This window comes from Electrophorus electricus, chromosome 23 (assembly GCF_041902795.1).
Source record: "Electrophorus electricus isolate QZ-2024a chromosome 23, ASM4190279v1, whole genome shotgun sequence".
Taxonomy (NCBI): domain Eukaryota; kingdom Metazoa; phylum Chordata; class Actinopteri; order Gymnotiformes; family Gymnotidae; genus Electrophorus; species Electrophorus electricus.
Window position 1 is genome coordinate 12,622,501 of NC_137519.1, and position 14,237 is coordinate 12,636,737.

General features: G+C 45.0%; 2 protein-coding genes across 15 annotated transcripts in view; both read right to left on the bottom strand.

The window, feature by feature from the left end:
- The window catches only part of fam189a1 (family with sequence similarity 189 member A1), a 109,288-nt gene extending 104,018 nt beyond the window's left edge, over window positions 1–5,270 (bottom strand). Inside the window, exon 1 of one of the 2 annotated variants that reach the window (XM_027008926.3) lies at window positions 4,312–5,270. In XM_027008926.3, the coding sequence (XP_026864727.2) occupies window positions 4,312–4,536 (225 nt within the window). In that variant the 5' untranslated portion in view covers window positions 4,537–5,270. Of the gene's footprint in view, window positions 1–3,955; window positions 4,287–4,311 lie in introns of those variants that run through there. The other variant, XM_081705911.1, reaches the window with a different exon arrangement.
- Window positions 5,271–6,247: 977 nt separating this feature from the next.
- tjp1a (tight junction protein 1a) overlaps window positions 6,248–14,237 on the bottom strand; it is an 86,264-nt gene continuing 78,274 nt past the window's right edge. For 8 of the 13 annotated variants that reach the window (XM_081706444.1, XM_081706442.1, XM_081706449.1 and 5 more), the window contains 8 exons: window positions 13,101–13,904; window positions 12,896–12,981; window positions 12,042–12,278; window positions 11,628–11,719; window positions 11,029–11,416; window positions 10,169–10,386; window positions 9,657–9,800; window positions 6,248–8,042 (listed from right to left, as the gene is read on the bottom strand). In XM_081706444.1, the coding sequence (XP_081562570.1) occupies window positions 7,948–8,042; window positions 9,657–9,800; window positions 10,169–10,386; window positions 11,029–11,416; window positions 11,628–11,719; window positions 12,042–12,278; window positions 12,896–12,981; window positions 13,101–13,904 (2,064 nt within the window). In that variant the 3' untranslated portion in view covers window positions 6,248–7,947. The remainder of the gene's footprint in view (window positions 8,043–9,656; window positions 9,801–10,168; window positions 10,387–11,028; window positions 11,417–11,627; window positions 11,720–12,041; window positions 12,279–12,895; window positions 12,982–13,100; window positions 13,905–14,237) is intronic. The other 5 variants (XM_081706446.1, XM_081706452.1, XM_081706447.1 and 2 more) reach the window with 4 other exon arrangements.

Below are 14,237 nucleotides of genomic sequence, written 5' to 3' on the forward strand. Positions count from 1 at the left end.
GCCAACATCAAGACCAGAAAACACCTCACAATGCATGACCCACTCCATCCAAGATCCAGACCAGAAATCTCCTCACAATGCACCACATACTCCACCCAAGATCAAGACCAGAAATCTCACAATGCACCACACACTCCACCCAAGATTTAGCATCAAAAGGCTGTACAATAGCCAGAAGGCAGGAGGTAAGGCCCACTGTCCAGTAGGAGACATGAAACACCCATGAACATGTTCAAGCAATGGCCTCCAAGGATGAGCTGATGAGAGAGTACCTCAAACAGATGGGGATACGGATACCATGGAAACAGAGGAGGTGCCATGGCAGGATAAGCCTCTCCGTGGAATGTTCCACCAACAGATAGCAAAGGTGGCTGGTATGAAACAATTCTATTAATGGCTGGAAAGGGCAGGGCTGAAGGAGAGCACAGAGGCACTAATCACAACAACACAAGGTAAAGTACTATGCACTAGGTCAGTTGAAGCAGAGATGAATTACACCAGAGAAGACCCAAGATGCAGAATGTGCAAAGGAGCCTCTGTCACAATGCAGCATTAGATCCTGGAAGAAACAACATACACTGAGAGACACAACCGTGTGGCCTGGATCATGTACAGACACATATGTAAGGTGCATGAGCTGGACACTTGCAATGAAAGGGCCCCAAAGAGACTCAGAAAGAAACAAAGGTAAGATGTCGTGGGACCTCTAAGCAGACATAGTGATGAGAGGCAGAAAACAGCAGTGGTAATAGACACGGCAATCCCAAGTGATGGAGACATCAAACGGAATATGAAAAGTTGGAGAAACACCAGAGACTCATACAGACAGAATGTGGAAAATTGACACCAGGGTTGTCCCAGGTGATAGGGGCACTTGGACCTGTGACCCATGAAATGGAGGACTGGCTTCAACAGATCCCAGGAATGAAAACATAATATGAATCGCAAAAGTACTGTGCTCTCTATATATATGTACTTCATTTGCACACACAAGTTTGTCTTTGCATTTTCCAAGCATGAAGAAGTTTTGTTATACCTTGTCCCATTTGGGTAAACGAGAACAATGAAGAAACAATAAAGAAAATCAAAAGACTAACACATTCAAAAACACGTTCCATATGAAGTGCTCACCAGTGACCGATAACAGAAGAGAAGACAGAGCTGAAGGGAGAGGCAAGTCTGGGCCTCTGAGAGTTGGAGCCTAGACATCAATAAGGCTGCATGGGGTGGGGCCTCAAATCACATTAGATTTGGTGGGGCCACACTGGGACTTGTTTGGTGCCAGCAGGCAGTTTTATCTTTACAGACCACCTCCCCTCTACAACACCGGGTCTGGCTCAGCCCGCTGCTGGCCACAAGTCATCCCAGATGCTACCCAGACAGGCAGCCGACAACACCGTCCTCCTGAACATGTGGTGGGACGATCACCAAGGGTAAGCATAAGAACAGAGTTCCTTAGCCCACAGCAGATGAATGCCATGGTGAGGCACACGGTTCTTACCCCATAAATAATAACGAGATTTCCATCTGTTGTCTGTGCGACAGGAGATCGCCCAGGGTGTGGCTTGGGTACTTGCCTACCACAACAGAAGGGAGGTTCTCAGGACAACAGCAGTGATCTTAGGCACCAACAGCCCCCCCAACCAGGAAGATGCAGATGGGAGTGGTAGAGGAGCGAAGCTCAATGCCCCTCTGTCTTCACAGACTCTGCTGTGGCCCTAGCCTTCCATGATTGTCTAAGTGATTCATTCATTCATTCATCCATTCATTCATAAATAAATAAATAGGTGCAAAAAGCTAACCTGCACATCACTTTGCATTCTGACGTCCTAAAAGAATACAAGTTATTTTGTGTGTACCTTCTTTTATAATGGTTTTAACCCAGGCCACAACTGAGTAGAATTTCCAAAACTTTCTCCTTAAATGTGCATAATACAGCATAACAGTAAACTTTGCTGCTAGCAGGCTAATGTTGACTTACTTTCCATTTCTGTGTGTAATTTACAACCATAGCCTACAGCTTCCCAGGTTTTGTAGACATAGTCACTTAGCCAGTGCAATGCAATGAAAAAAAAAAACGTGGATGTGAAGTGTCCTGTGAGACAGCCACACTCCTAGTGTAGGCCAGCTATATCTAGTAAACAGATCCTGTTTTTGCACACTGCAGTAAGTAATGCCATGTAAACAGAGGAGAAAGCAGTGGAGAAAGGGCATCGAGGGAGCCTGATGCAGGGAGCTCCACTTTGAGTAGCTGGATCCTGGCAACCAGGGAACAAGCATGCCTGCAGCTCCTCATTTTAATATAGTACAACTTCTTTCACATTTAATTTTGATTTAATTATTTTTCCTTAAGCCCCGTGTGGAAGTCTCCTGCAGCTGTTCTTATGTAAGTCAGAGCATATGAAGGCTGTAGTTTTGTATGTATTGCAAATTTGTGGTAATATGATTTCATTTTAAACACTTTGTTTAAAATGAAATCATATTGATGCAAATTTCCAGAAATAAGTGGACAGTTATTACTATGCTGCAATAAGAGACATTTTCTTTTTCATTTTTTGAATATTCATTTTCTTTTTGATTTCATTAAAGACTATTTGTCACAACCTCATTATCAGCTATTGACAAGTGGTATGCTGAACCTTTAATTTTCAAACATCATGCACTTCTGAAAATGAAATGTATTTTTGCTAGGTTATAGTCCTGCCATCTGAGGCTTTAATATCTTACAATGAACTATAGTTTGTATACATTGTTTTATTTAGATAATTTCTTAAATTGCCCTCTGTATCTTTGTTGTAATATATGCAAATAGTTGTTGATATTTAAAGTATAAAGTACTTGAATATACTGTGTACAGAAAACAAAATGAATTATTTGTGGTAAAGAAAACGTACCACTATCCCAGTACCCTATGGGTGGTCTATGTACCCTATGGGTGGTCTAAATCTGAATCCAAATCTTTTTGATCTAGATTTAGATTTATTCTTTTTGATTTAGATTCAGATTTAGACCACCATAGATAGAAGGGACTCTGCCAATGCAGAATCTGGGAATACTAGAATGCCATTTTTTCCAAAGGAAGGTAAAGGTTGGAGGGGGATCCTTCTTTTGGTGTTAGCCAATGTTCCTCCAAATCTTTTTTCACAGGCCTGTTTCCAACCAACTTTAATCAGCTACACTTTCACATCTTTTGATCTTGTCTTTTTTTTCATAACAGATGTTGATCTGGGTCATGGCACCAGAAACAAACAAACAAACAAACAAACAAAAAACAGATTGCACTGTGGGTATTCTCAAATGCACAGTCTTTCAGATCAAAAATAAAATGAACTATCAAAATACTTTAAGGCAGTAGTGTACCTAGAACAGTATGAACTAGTGTGTCATATGCAGTCTCACTGTTGTACAGTCTCAGGGTGCAAATGTATTATCTTTGGTTTCATTGCTCTACGGCTGGTTCCTGGGCATGGATAAAGCTTAGTTTTGGAATAAAGTATAATGTCCTGTAGTGACTCATCACTGAAAATTCTTTCCAAACTAAAATTTGCCTTAATCTGGGTCTGGGAAAATGGCAGATAGTAGAGTTATAAACAAACCAGTTAAAAACAAGCCATTTATCACAGATGTATTGTTGTAATTTTGTCTCGAGCTGATTATTTATTTGCAACAAAGACAGGCAGGCATCAATGGCAACGACCACTTTGACACTGCGTGAAGTTTCACAATGAGCATTTCATAATGTAGTCTATTGTTCTAACAATGACTCCTTATAGGGCGCCTTAGTCTATGGCAATTTATAAAGTAGCCTATGGGTGGCCCCTGCCAAGCATACATGAATAGAATCTTGAAAAGGGGCACCGTTTGAAACAATAATTGTCCGTTTTAATAGCCTCCACTGGTGCAGTGCAGCACTTGCGTTTTATATGTTATCACCACGTTATGATCTGACACTTACGGAAGACTGCTTCAAAAACAGCCAGGACAGCCACTTCATAACGTTCCGTTTCTCTGGTGACCAGGAAGGTGAGAGAGGCCGAGGCAACTGATATTTGTCTCGGTCGTTATATACACAGAAAAACACAAAAATAAAGTACAGCAGAAAAATATTAGTCCTGTCAAATGCACGGGTATGAGACATATGCCGAGACGCGCGCTTAGGTTATCCGCCTGTCACAACCCACCGACCACAAAGAGCACGTGCGCTCATTCCCAGGCGCTGACTGCGCGAGCCTCGGGGTCAGAAACGTGCAAAGCAAGCACAACAAAAGACCCTTCACCTAAACAACAGCGCATGAAATATGATGCACTTACCGAGAAACCAGCCCAAAAAGGGCAGGAATGCCTGACTTTGGGAGAGGTAGTAAGGGCTAAGGCGGCAAAACTGACAGCCAGTATCAGACTCCCCAGAACCATCTGAGAAACTCCGAGCGAAAGCATGATCCGAGTCCGCGTTCGGAACTCCCTCAGCCGGGAGAGGCTGTGGGACAGGGACACCGGGCTGAGAGATCGCCCTCTTGGCATTGCACTAACTGGCATGGTCGCGACGAAACTGATTCAGTGCGATTTAAACTTCACTGCGGTACTTCCGATTTAAGGGCATTCAGACAGAGGCTTGCTTTGGGTTTAGCCCCTAGTAGTTATCACTGGCACCAAGAACGGAGATACTGATTTACTGCAGGTTGCCAGTACGCAGAGACCATCCCGAAGGCACCTTTAGCGGGCGCAAATTGTAGAAATGTGTCCTGTGCGCGGTTCACTGCGCCGAAGGTAAGCGCAACCTTTTCCGAGCAGGTGTTGGGAACACGCGATCAAACAGCGTTCCAGCCAGAAACAACAACGTAGCGGCCGCGCTGCAGCCTAGGATGTAATGCCGCTGCCCACTTCGAGTAAACGCATCAGGAGGTGATCCGTCAAACGCGTCTCCAGACATCACAGTTCCTTATCGCGGTCGAAAGAGATCATCCACCTTGCATCGTGCATGCCGAAGTAAATAGAGGTCACAATAAATGAGTTTTAGAGGTTCATCGGGGGACAGAATGAAAGCGCGTGTTTTTGTAGTCGGTCGGATGATGTCCGCCTCTGTCAGGTGATGTAGCCTACTCGTCCCCAGCCTGCGTATGCGCTTTCGGGCGCGTTACACGGGATCGAAGGCAGTGTGGGCTTCAGCCAAGGACATGCGTGCACCCTCTACCGTCGTCGGCTCGCTCGCTAGTGGCGTGCCAGTAAGACACGGGATATGCACGGCGATGTTGTGCAGTAGTTACACTGTATAATCGTGCAGCAGGCATGGCGATGTTGTGCAGTAGTTACACTGTATATGATAGATACGGGAAGTCAACACGCTCTAACCTAATGTTGCTGGGCAGCAGCACTTGAAGACGCATAACGATGTTATCGTATATTTCTTTCAGATACTGCGGCCTTATTTAAGACTTTTAGACTCCTAAACCCGAGCTTAACAAAAACATAATAAGGACTTATCAGGCGATTTTAATCGTAAAGGTATAGCCTAAATGTTTCTGTATAAAATTACAGGTCCTTTGACACGCGTTTACACCACGATACTTAAAGTCAGAAGGCGCCACCTGTAGGCTAAACCTGGGAAGTGCACGATGCGAGACTGCAGCGTCAGCACGGTAACTAATTTATGGATCTCGCCGAGGATTCTGGAAATTACAAATATTAATACATCAAATAAGCTACATTAACAACCCCCCACGTGCACACACTACAACGCAAAACTTGTCTCTTGGCCGCCCAAATGTTAATTTCATTTCAATCGATAAACTGGCGTGCGTTTTGAAGGTTTGTCATCCGCAGAGCAAATGTTAAGATGATTTTTAAAACCTATTTAGTTAGAATTTGGACGGCGTCACATGCTCTTACCCACATATTAGTGTTTTTATAGGGACATTTAAGGTCCATTTCTAATTGTTGCATGTCAAATCCCAGCTGGCTGGACTTGATTGAATGGTATCCATTACATTACATTCTAGGACCTCAAAATGAATGTAATTATACGTTTGCCTACACAGTGTTTTAAGAATAGAATAAGAATAAGGCAACATACTTACATGTCATGGTAAAACCATAAACGATGGACATTCCCACTACAGCCTATATTCTTACCATTTTCCATCACGGCTTGTAGGGTGAGGGATGTGTGCATGCCTCACACATAACATTACCACAAGTGGATGAGATTGTACCAGGCCAAGAGCTACTCCATTACCAAAAGACCAAAACATTTATTTTAAAAATGATTTTATTAATACAGTGGTATACTTAAAATTGAAAAGGGAAAAGTCACACATGTGAAGATCTAATATTTAACTGAAATTGTGTTATCTAAAAGAAAAAAAAAAAATCACTGGTGTGCCATAATAAATCATCTATTAGTAGAAAAATACATTTCAGGGCACATGATACAGCATCCAATAACACTAATAATGAGACAGAAGAAATATCTGAGAGCATTTAAAATCAAGCACTTTCCTTTGTTTCAAATAAAGCATAAAAAAGGTTGTTTTGGTGACTGTTAAAAATGTTTATATTTAGATGCTAGTGTTGATATATTGGTACAAAACAAGTGGAATTAATACCAAGTAAAAGTTCCAGGGCTCAAGGTATAACCAGAATACAAAGATTATTTCCATTTCATTCATTCATTCTTTTTTTTAAAGAATTTTTTCTTGCCACATTTTATACAAAATAAAGACATAAAAAAAGTCATTTACAAACCAAGAACCAAAGGCCACATGCTAGCTCTATATACAGCCAACTTTCTGTGTCATTAGGAATCGTGTGTGTGTGTATAGCAGGTACACTGAACAAGTGTTTACTTAGTGCCTTGATTGTTCTTGGGTGGTAACCCAGGTCTTGTACAGTGGGTAGACAAAATGGCAGAAGAGCTTCATTTTATTCTCCCGAAATCCACCTTCATAACTTAGCAAAAAAACAACAGCAGCAAAAGTAAATAGGTCTTGTTATTTGAGAACGCGTTTTGTAGATGAGGCATGAGACCGAGGGGGAGTCAGTGAAGGAAGGTGAAGAGTAAAGAACTAAACGGGTAATGCTGGTGACTGGACACCGACTCTGACGTGCATAGACCTCCACGGTGCAGAACACTTGGTGCACTACTCTTCGCGAGTCCACTGCTGATGTAGCAGCAGGTCAGCTCTCGCGGTCAGCGATGATGACTGAGGAAGAGGGGCACCAGCTCAGGATAAAACAAATGGCCCTCAGGAGGAGGGTCTGGGCCTGCTTCATTCCCCCCCATTTCCAACACCACCTGCATCACATTCCTGGCCTCCTGTCGAGCTCCCCTCTACACTTGCTGCGTGCACATGGGTGTGACAGACATGACACCAGTTCTCACCTTTAGACCATTGCAAAAAAAATCAATTAATTGAAGAAATAATTAAATACTAGAATTTTATCATCTAAAAAACCCAGACATAAAACAAAACTCGACTTGAGCAACGCCACTTTATATAAGCATTCTAAATAGTGTGTAGACTGTTGTGTAAAGAAAAAAAAAAGCTCAGAGGTTAATATAGTGTGTAGGACATTTGTGAATGAAGCCTGGAGATTGTGAAGGTGGGTGACCAGTAGTGAAACATGGTGGGAATATTCTCAGTGGCACAGAGTATGCAGTTGATGAAGGATTAAAAAAAAAGTTTATTTTTCTCATTTTACTCAGGAGCTTGTAAGCATACAAAGGAGGAGTAAGAACAGAAAGAGGAGTAGGAACAGCACTTCAGAGAAATTCATCCTTCTTCATGTCTCCATGGCTACAGTAAACAAAATCAAAACGCATCCATCCTTCATTTATTACTGCCAAACCTCCTCCTCTCGATGGCAGAGTGCGCGTGCGTGCGTGCGTGTGTGTGTTTGGAGAGCAAGGGTGTGTTTTCATCTTGGGATTCACATTCAGCAACAGCCACCTCAGAAATGGTCGATAAGCACAGACACACAGTTGGCTCCTACTAGGTAGTTTGGATCCCCGGGGAGAGATTTGTTCTGCCAATTCTTGGGGTCACCTGAGTAGAGGAAAACGGAGTAAGAAAGACAGAGTAAGAGAAGATGGAGATGGAGAGAAAGAGGAAAAAAAGACATGAATAACCACCTTCACAAACCCCAAGCTTTTTAACCGACTAAAATAAAAACAACCACCACCATCCAACCAACCCTAATTTTAATAAAGTCCTGCACAAGTCTCTAACAAAACCACTCTGCGTCTCAATGCTAATTATATAATAAAGAGGTGATTTGAACAGAACTCACTCTGCCTCTTTGGGATGTAAGAGTGTGTGGGAGAGGCAGAGGTAAGGAGTGAGAGAGATTTACAAGGTTTACAGATCATTCAAATATAATCCCACACATACTTTTAACAACAATAAAACCTTAGCAGAAGAAACCCTTGTTAAAATGAGAATTCAAACCCTTGCCTCTCCCTTTGATAGTTCTTGGAACTCTCTGATACATGAATATAAGACACCTTCAGCTGTTGTGGATCCGATAATAATTGAGACTGATCAACATCAAGCTGGCACAGAAAGTTCACCACCAGAAAAACCAGATCAGGCACCAGATAAAACAGCAGCTGCGTTACAGTTTCATGTCTGATTATTTGCATCACATCCTTTGCGCGTCTTTATTTGTCAGAGCGCAATTTATAACATACTAGGGGGTGTTCCTTAACGTTGATGCTGAAAAATTAAGAAAGAAAGAATCTCTTGGGATAAGGGTGTGATTTAGTTGACTTAAACCGGCTCCCTCCGTGTCTAAGGAGCACTATTAGAGCAAGGCTGCTGGAATAGTGCCCCCAGCTGGGCAAAGAGCTCGCTCAGACACTGGGGGGTGGAGAGTGGTGTTGGTTTACAACAGCAGGATTACAGGCACAGGACTGTGTTCCTGTCCCATCGAAGTAGGACAGAGCAGTAAACAACTGGTTCACTTCTCTAGATATTTACCTGTATATTTCTAATGAAGGATCATTCTGAACTAATGCACAGTATTAACAGATATAGAGCAGGAGAGAGAGAGAGAGAGAGAGAGAGAGAGAGAGAGAGAGAGAGAGAGAGAGAGAGAGACAGAGACATGAACACAGAAGGAATGTCCCCATGTAATGGGCCCCTAGTAGATTAAAGAGAATGAAATTGTTGTTTCAGAATAAAATTGAAGGGTGTTTCTCAGGAGGTTCAGACATTTTGGCAGTCAAGTGAGAAATTCGATGACTTCATAAGGCCTGAATGAGTAACCAGAAGAACCAAGAGATATTTAGATTAAAAAATAAGAATCATTTCCAGCAAAAAGCATGATTTGTGAGCCATAAACATGACTGCTATATTACTGGTGAATGTAGATGGGCCTTTCAGAAAGAAGTGCACGTTTAGAACAAACAACAGCCATCAGAAAAACCCCTGCGTGGAGACTATGGTAACCCTGCTCCCGGGTAGAGAAGGAGGACGTAGACCCCTGAGTGCGCGAGTGCATGACAAAATCTAAAATCAGTGAATGTGAGCAGTTGCATGAATGAGAAATAAACTGCACAGTGCAACAGATTTCCCAGCAAGAAACCCTGGCCCACCCCCTGCTGCATGACTGGCAGCCCTGCAGAGCCCCAAGTGCCCAGAGATTAGAGGGCGGCGTACCCGACGAGGAGGCGGAGGATTTTAGAGCAAAAGACCAACCATCAGGAGTCATAGACGCACAGTGAGGGAGGCGTAGCTCTACGGGCTTCAGGAACTTCAGGCCGTGGGGACCGCACATCACCAGTGGACTTAGTAGGGTTTCACCTGCACGCACATACATGCACGTAAACGTGTGAGCGCGCGCACCAGTGCACACACAAACACACACAGGCATGCGTACACATGGAAGAAGTAGGAACAGAAGTAGGGGTATTTAAAACAAGTTCATTTCCTTTAGAGCTTAATTTCTGTCCTCCTTTAACTAGACACCACAATGCTATCTGATATCAGCAGTAGTGGCAGTAGTGATATTTTGTAGTAGTAGTAGTATTCAGTAATAGTGTCAGCAACAGTAGTATTATTCAGTAGTATTATTCACTAGTAGTAGTATTCAGTAGTAGTAGTAGTTGTATTCAATAGTAGTGTCAGCAGCAGTAATATTTGATCCAGTTGAGATAAGCAGATCATCTCACCTTTCTCCTTGTCAAGGGGTGGCAGGATGCTATTGTCCCGACAGACCTTGAAGTAAATCTCCTGCTCCACACCCTCGGGGATCGCCCCCTGCGGAATAATGATGCTCACACCCGTCTCTATGGAGCTCAGGACCCCGCCGTTACAGTTGAAGATGCCCCGTGCTGTAGCCACCACCGTGTGCACATCTTCATCGTCGTCATCCTCCAAAGCGCTAGGGCTGGGGAATTGAGAGCAGCCTAGGTGAGATGCTGTACACTTTACATTAGAGGTGACCAAGCCCAGTCATGGAGATCTACCTAGTTTGCTAGATTAAAGTGTTAACTACATTCTGCAAGACAGAAGATCTACAAGACAAGGGCTTGAGACAAGGGTTTGAGCACCCCTACTATACATTATTCAGCGGATTGGCAAAAGTAAGAGAAATGTTTAGAATAGAAAGTTTACAGTTTAGTTGAAGACCTGGAGAGGTTTGGGATATCTTCAATTACAGTGGAGCACTTTTCATCATGCGCATTTATTCCATTTAAATCACACCTTTAATGGAGGAGTTTAAAAACTCCGGAGGAGACAGAGACAGAAAACAGAGGATTCAAGAAGGGAATCCAAGACCTTCACGTAGAACAGGCAAGATACAAGGAGCAGCCCGGGAAAGGCAGGAAGTAAAACAATCACTGCCCAGGTTGGTAAGACTTGTTATTAGTGTTGCTGTTACATTGGACTAGGCCAGAACCAAATACAAGCGCGCTGAGACACACTGAGCCATACAGTGGAGGTGGGGACCATAAAACTTTGGGTTTTTTTTAAATAAAGAAAATGTCATAAACACTTTGAGAACGTGTTAGCTGCTGGAGTCTCTAACCTGACGGGAATGGCCTTGGGAACGGCGTTGACGTTATTTTGCTGGTACTTGGGCCGGTCCTGATCTGGAGGCAGAGCCTGCTGTGTTTTGGGAGGTCCTACCGCTGGAGCCTTGGCTTGGGACTCGCTGGGCAGAAGATTGTGGTTGAACTTGGGGCTGTCAAACTTGCGTTCGAAGGGCTTGGCTGAGACCGTGTAGGGCTTGGGGACGTAGCGGTTGTAGGAAGAGGGCAGAGGCACGCTGGCGGGCTTGGGGGCGTCAGCGGTGCCGTTGACGGGCGACTTCTCGGGGAAGCTCTTCTGCGGGAGGTAGGAACTCTGCACGGTGTCCTCGCGAACAGGGGGCTTTACCTTGGGGGAGCTGCGAGGGTCTAGAGGAGGGGTCACTGCTAGAGGGAGAGAGAGAGAGAGAGAGAGAGAGAAAGAGAGAGAGAGAGTGAGAGTGTGAGTGTGATGACAAAAAAAAAAACAAAAAAAACCTTTTATATGACATCAGAGGCCTGGAGCTGTAGGTGTATACTTATTTGAGAAACTGATCAGTTCTTGTCTTTCATTAACAAAAAGGGGTTGATCATAGCATAGGACTCTATCAACAATTACCAGCAGGTTTGGGCATGGTAGGGGGCGGGGCTATAGGCAGAGCAGCTGGAGTCACTTGGGGAGTGGGGCTGACCTTCTCCAGTGTCTCCGCCCTAATAAACATACACCAAAATGCACAAACACAGGCACACGGACACATTTAAACACAGAGTTAGAGACCGACCACAAAAACCCAGATTCACATGTCTTTCCATTTCAAAATGGAACTAATGAAATGCACGTCCAAGAATTCCATGTCTGAGTGTAATAAGAGTGATTGGGAAAGCAGTGAAGAACTGTAACAGCAGTGAACTTCCTACTAGCATTTCTTTATCCTTTCTTCCACAGGTCTGGATCAGAATCTATGAGGGAGCGCAAATGACTAGTGCTGGTTGTACAGCTGTGCATGCAAGCGTGCATGCGCACACGCTGTACCTTGGATAGCTGGGCGCTGGTTGGACTTGCGGCTGCGTGGGGGGCTTGCTGGCCGCCGCCGGCTGCGTGGGGGGCTTGCTGGCCACCGCCGGCTGCGTGGGGGGCTTGCCATCGAGTGTGCGACGGTCGAAGTAGGACAGCTGCTTGCTGTAGTAATCTTCATCCTCATCGGGGTCATAGTGGTTTGCACGAATAATGTCATCAGCTTTAGACTGGGGCTGCTGGGGCTCAGGGGCTCTGTGTGTGTGTGTGTGTGTGTGTGTGTGTGTGTGTGTGTGTGTGTGTGTGAGAGAGAGAGTGAGAGAGAGAGAGAGAGAGGGGTAGGATCATTTATAAAAGACATACATTACACATACAAGAAGCCTCTGTAAACTGAAACCTAATCCTAAACCTAAAATCCAAACAGATCAATTTGGACAACTAGTCCTTGGTGACAGCCCTAAAGTCAGAATGGTGGTTGCTAATCTAACGGGACAGAGTATGTAAACATGTTGAAATATTGACACCTGACACATCCTTAGATCAGTGTGTGGAAACAATTCAACAAGCACCTAATATAGCTAAGGCTTGACATTTTATAAAATCACCACAAGGTGGAGCTCTAGGAATCCAGTTCTACTCAAGAGGTGCTCATGGTAAAGTACCCTGGAGGTAGTAATTACCATCAGATTACAAGACAGTAGAACAAAAGCAGCTCATATCAGGTTTGTATTGCTTTTTTCTGCGAGTGTAGCAAGGGGCTTGGATACACATTTTCAGCCGGAGATCAAATTTCATGTGCTTCTTTGATATTGAGTCTTTAGAAAGCTCTGATACTCATGCATCCCAGTGACCTTGCACCTCTAGCCTTGTACCTGAAGGTCTTCTCTTGGTCGAGGTTGCTCAGCGAGTTGGCTTTGGGCACAGAGCCAGCACCGGGTTTAGGAACCATGTCTGCTGACTGAGAGGAGAGAGAGAGAGAGAGAGAGAACGAGCGAGTGGGTTGGATTTGTGTGACTAAATCAAGTCTTCTACACAGTTATCCTCATTACCGACTGCCCCCGGTGATAGTGGACTCACCTTGAGTGTGGAGTCGGCGTTCTCTCTGGCTCGGTCCACGGACGCTGAGCGCTTGTTCTCGAACATCTTCACCCGGGTCAGAACCGACTGTGGCTTCAGTGCCGGGTCTTCCTCCAACTCAGGGGGAGGAGGCGGGAGGGGCTTGGACGTGACTGCGAGGGCCGTCTCTGCTGGCGACGGGGCGGCCTCGGATTTGGGAGGGGGAGGGGGAGGAGGGGGGGTGTCCGAGTTCACGTAGCCCCTCTGTGGGGGCTGGCCATGGGCGGGCCTTCGGGACGGAGCCTCGTAATACTGCTGCTTAGGAGGTTCAGGGGAGGGGGTGGGAGCTGGGCAGGGAGGCTGTGTGTCCTGGCTGTATCGCGAGTGTCCGTCGTAGCCACCAGAGGCCGGGGGAGGGGGCTCGTCGTAACGGACCGGTCCGGGACTGGGCTTGCCGTATCGAGGTCGACCCGTGTCGTAACCCGTGTCGTAGCGGGACCGTGGGGGGCTGTAGTCGCGGTCCTGCCCGTCCTGGTAGGTCGGGCGGGACTCGTACGCTGTAGGGTGCTGAGGTGCCACCTGGTGGTCGTATACGGGCCACTGCTCTTCATAGGGAGGCACACGGCCGTCATACTGCAGCTGGGAGTCAAAGTTACGTGTCTTTGGTTCCGTGTGGGCGCTGTCGTAGCGGTAGGGCTGGCGCTCATAATCTCTGTACGGTTGTTCTTCCTGAAAGACGGGCTGCTGGGAGTTGCAGGCAGGCGGCTTTAGCACGGGACTCATGCGGACTGGCTCGTTCATGTTGTAGATCTCTTTCTGGTACATCTACCGATACAGACAACAGATAATCCTCTGTCAGCAATCAGGCAAGTCACACAAAAGTGTAAGTTTTAGAAATCATTAGATTCGAGTTGAACACATCAGAAACCGGAGATGATTAATGCACATTAATGGCTGCAGGCTGAAGCTTAGAGGAAAGACCTGCAATAGAGGAGACTCAGAGGGCCGTTATTAGACAGGTCAAACCGAAAGCAGCCATTACAAAGATGGGCGTTTAAAGACAGATTTGCATTTGAGAAATATGAAACTTATATACACCACTACACACCAAACAGCAACCAGAAGAAAAGCAATAGATTAAAAATAAATAAATAAACA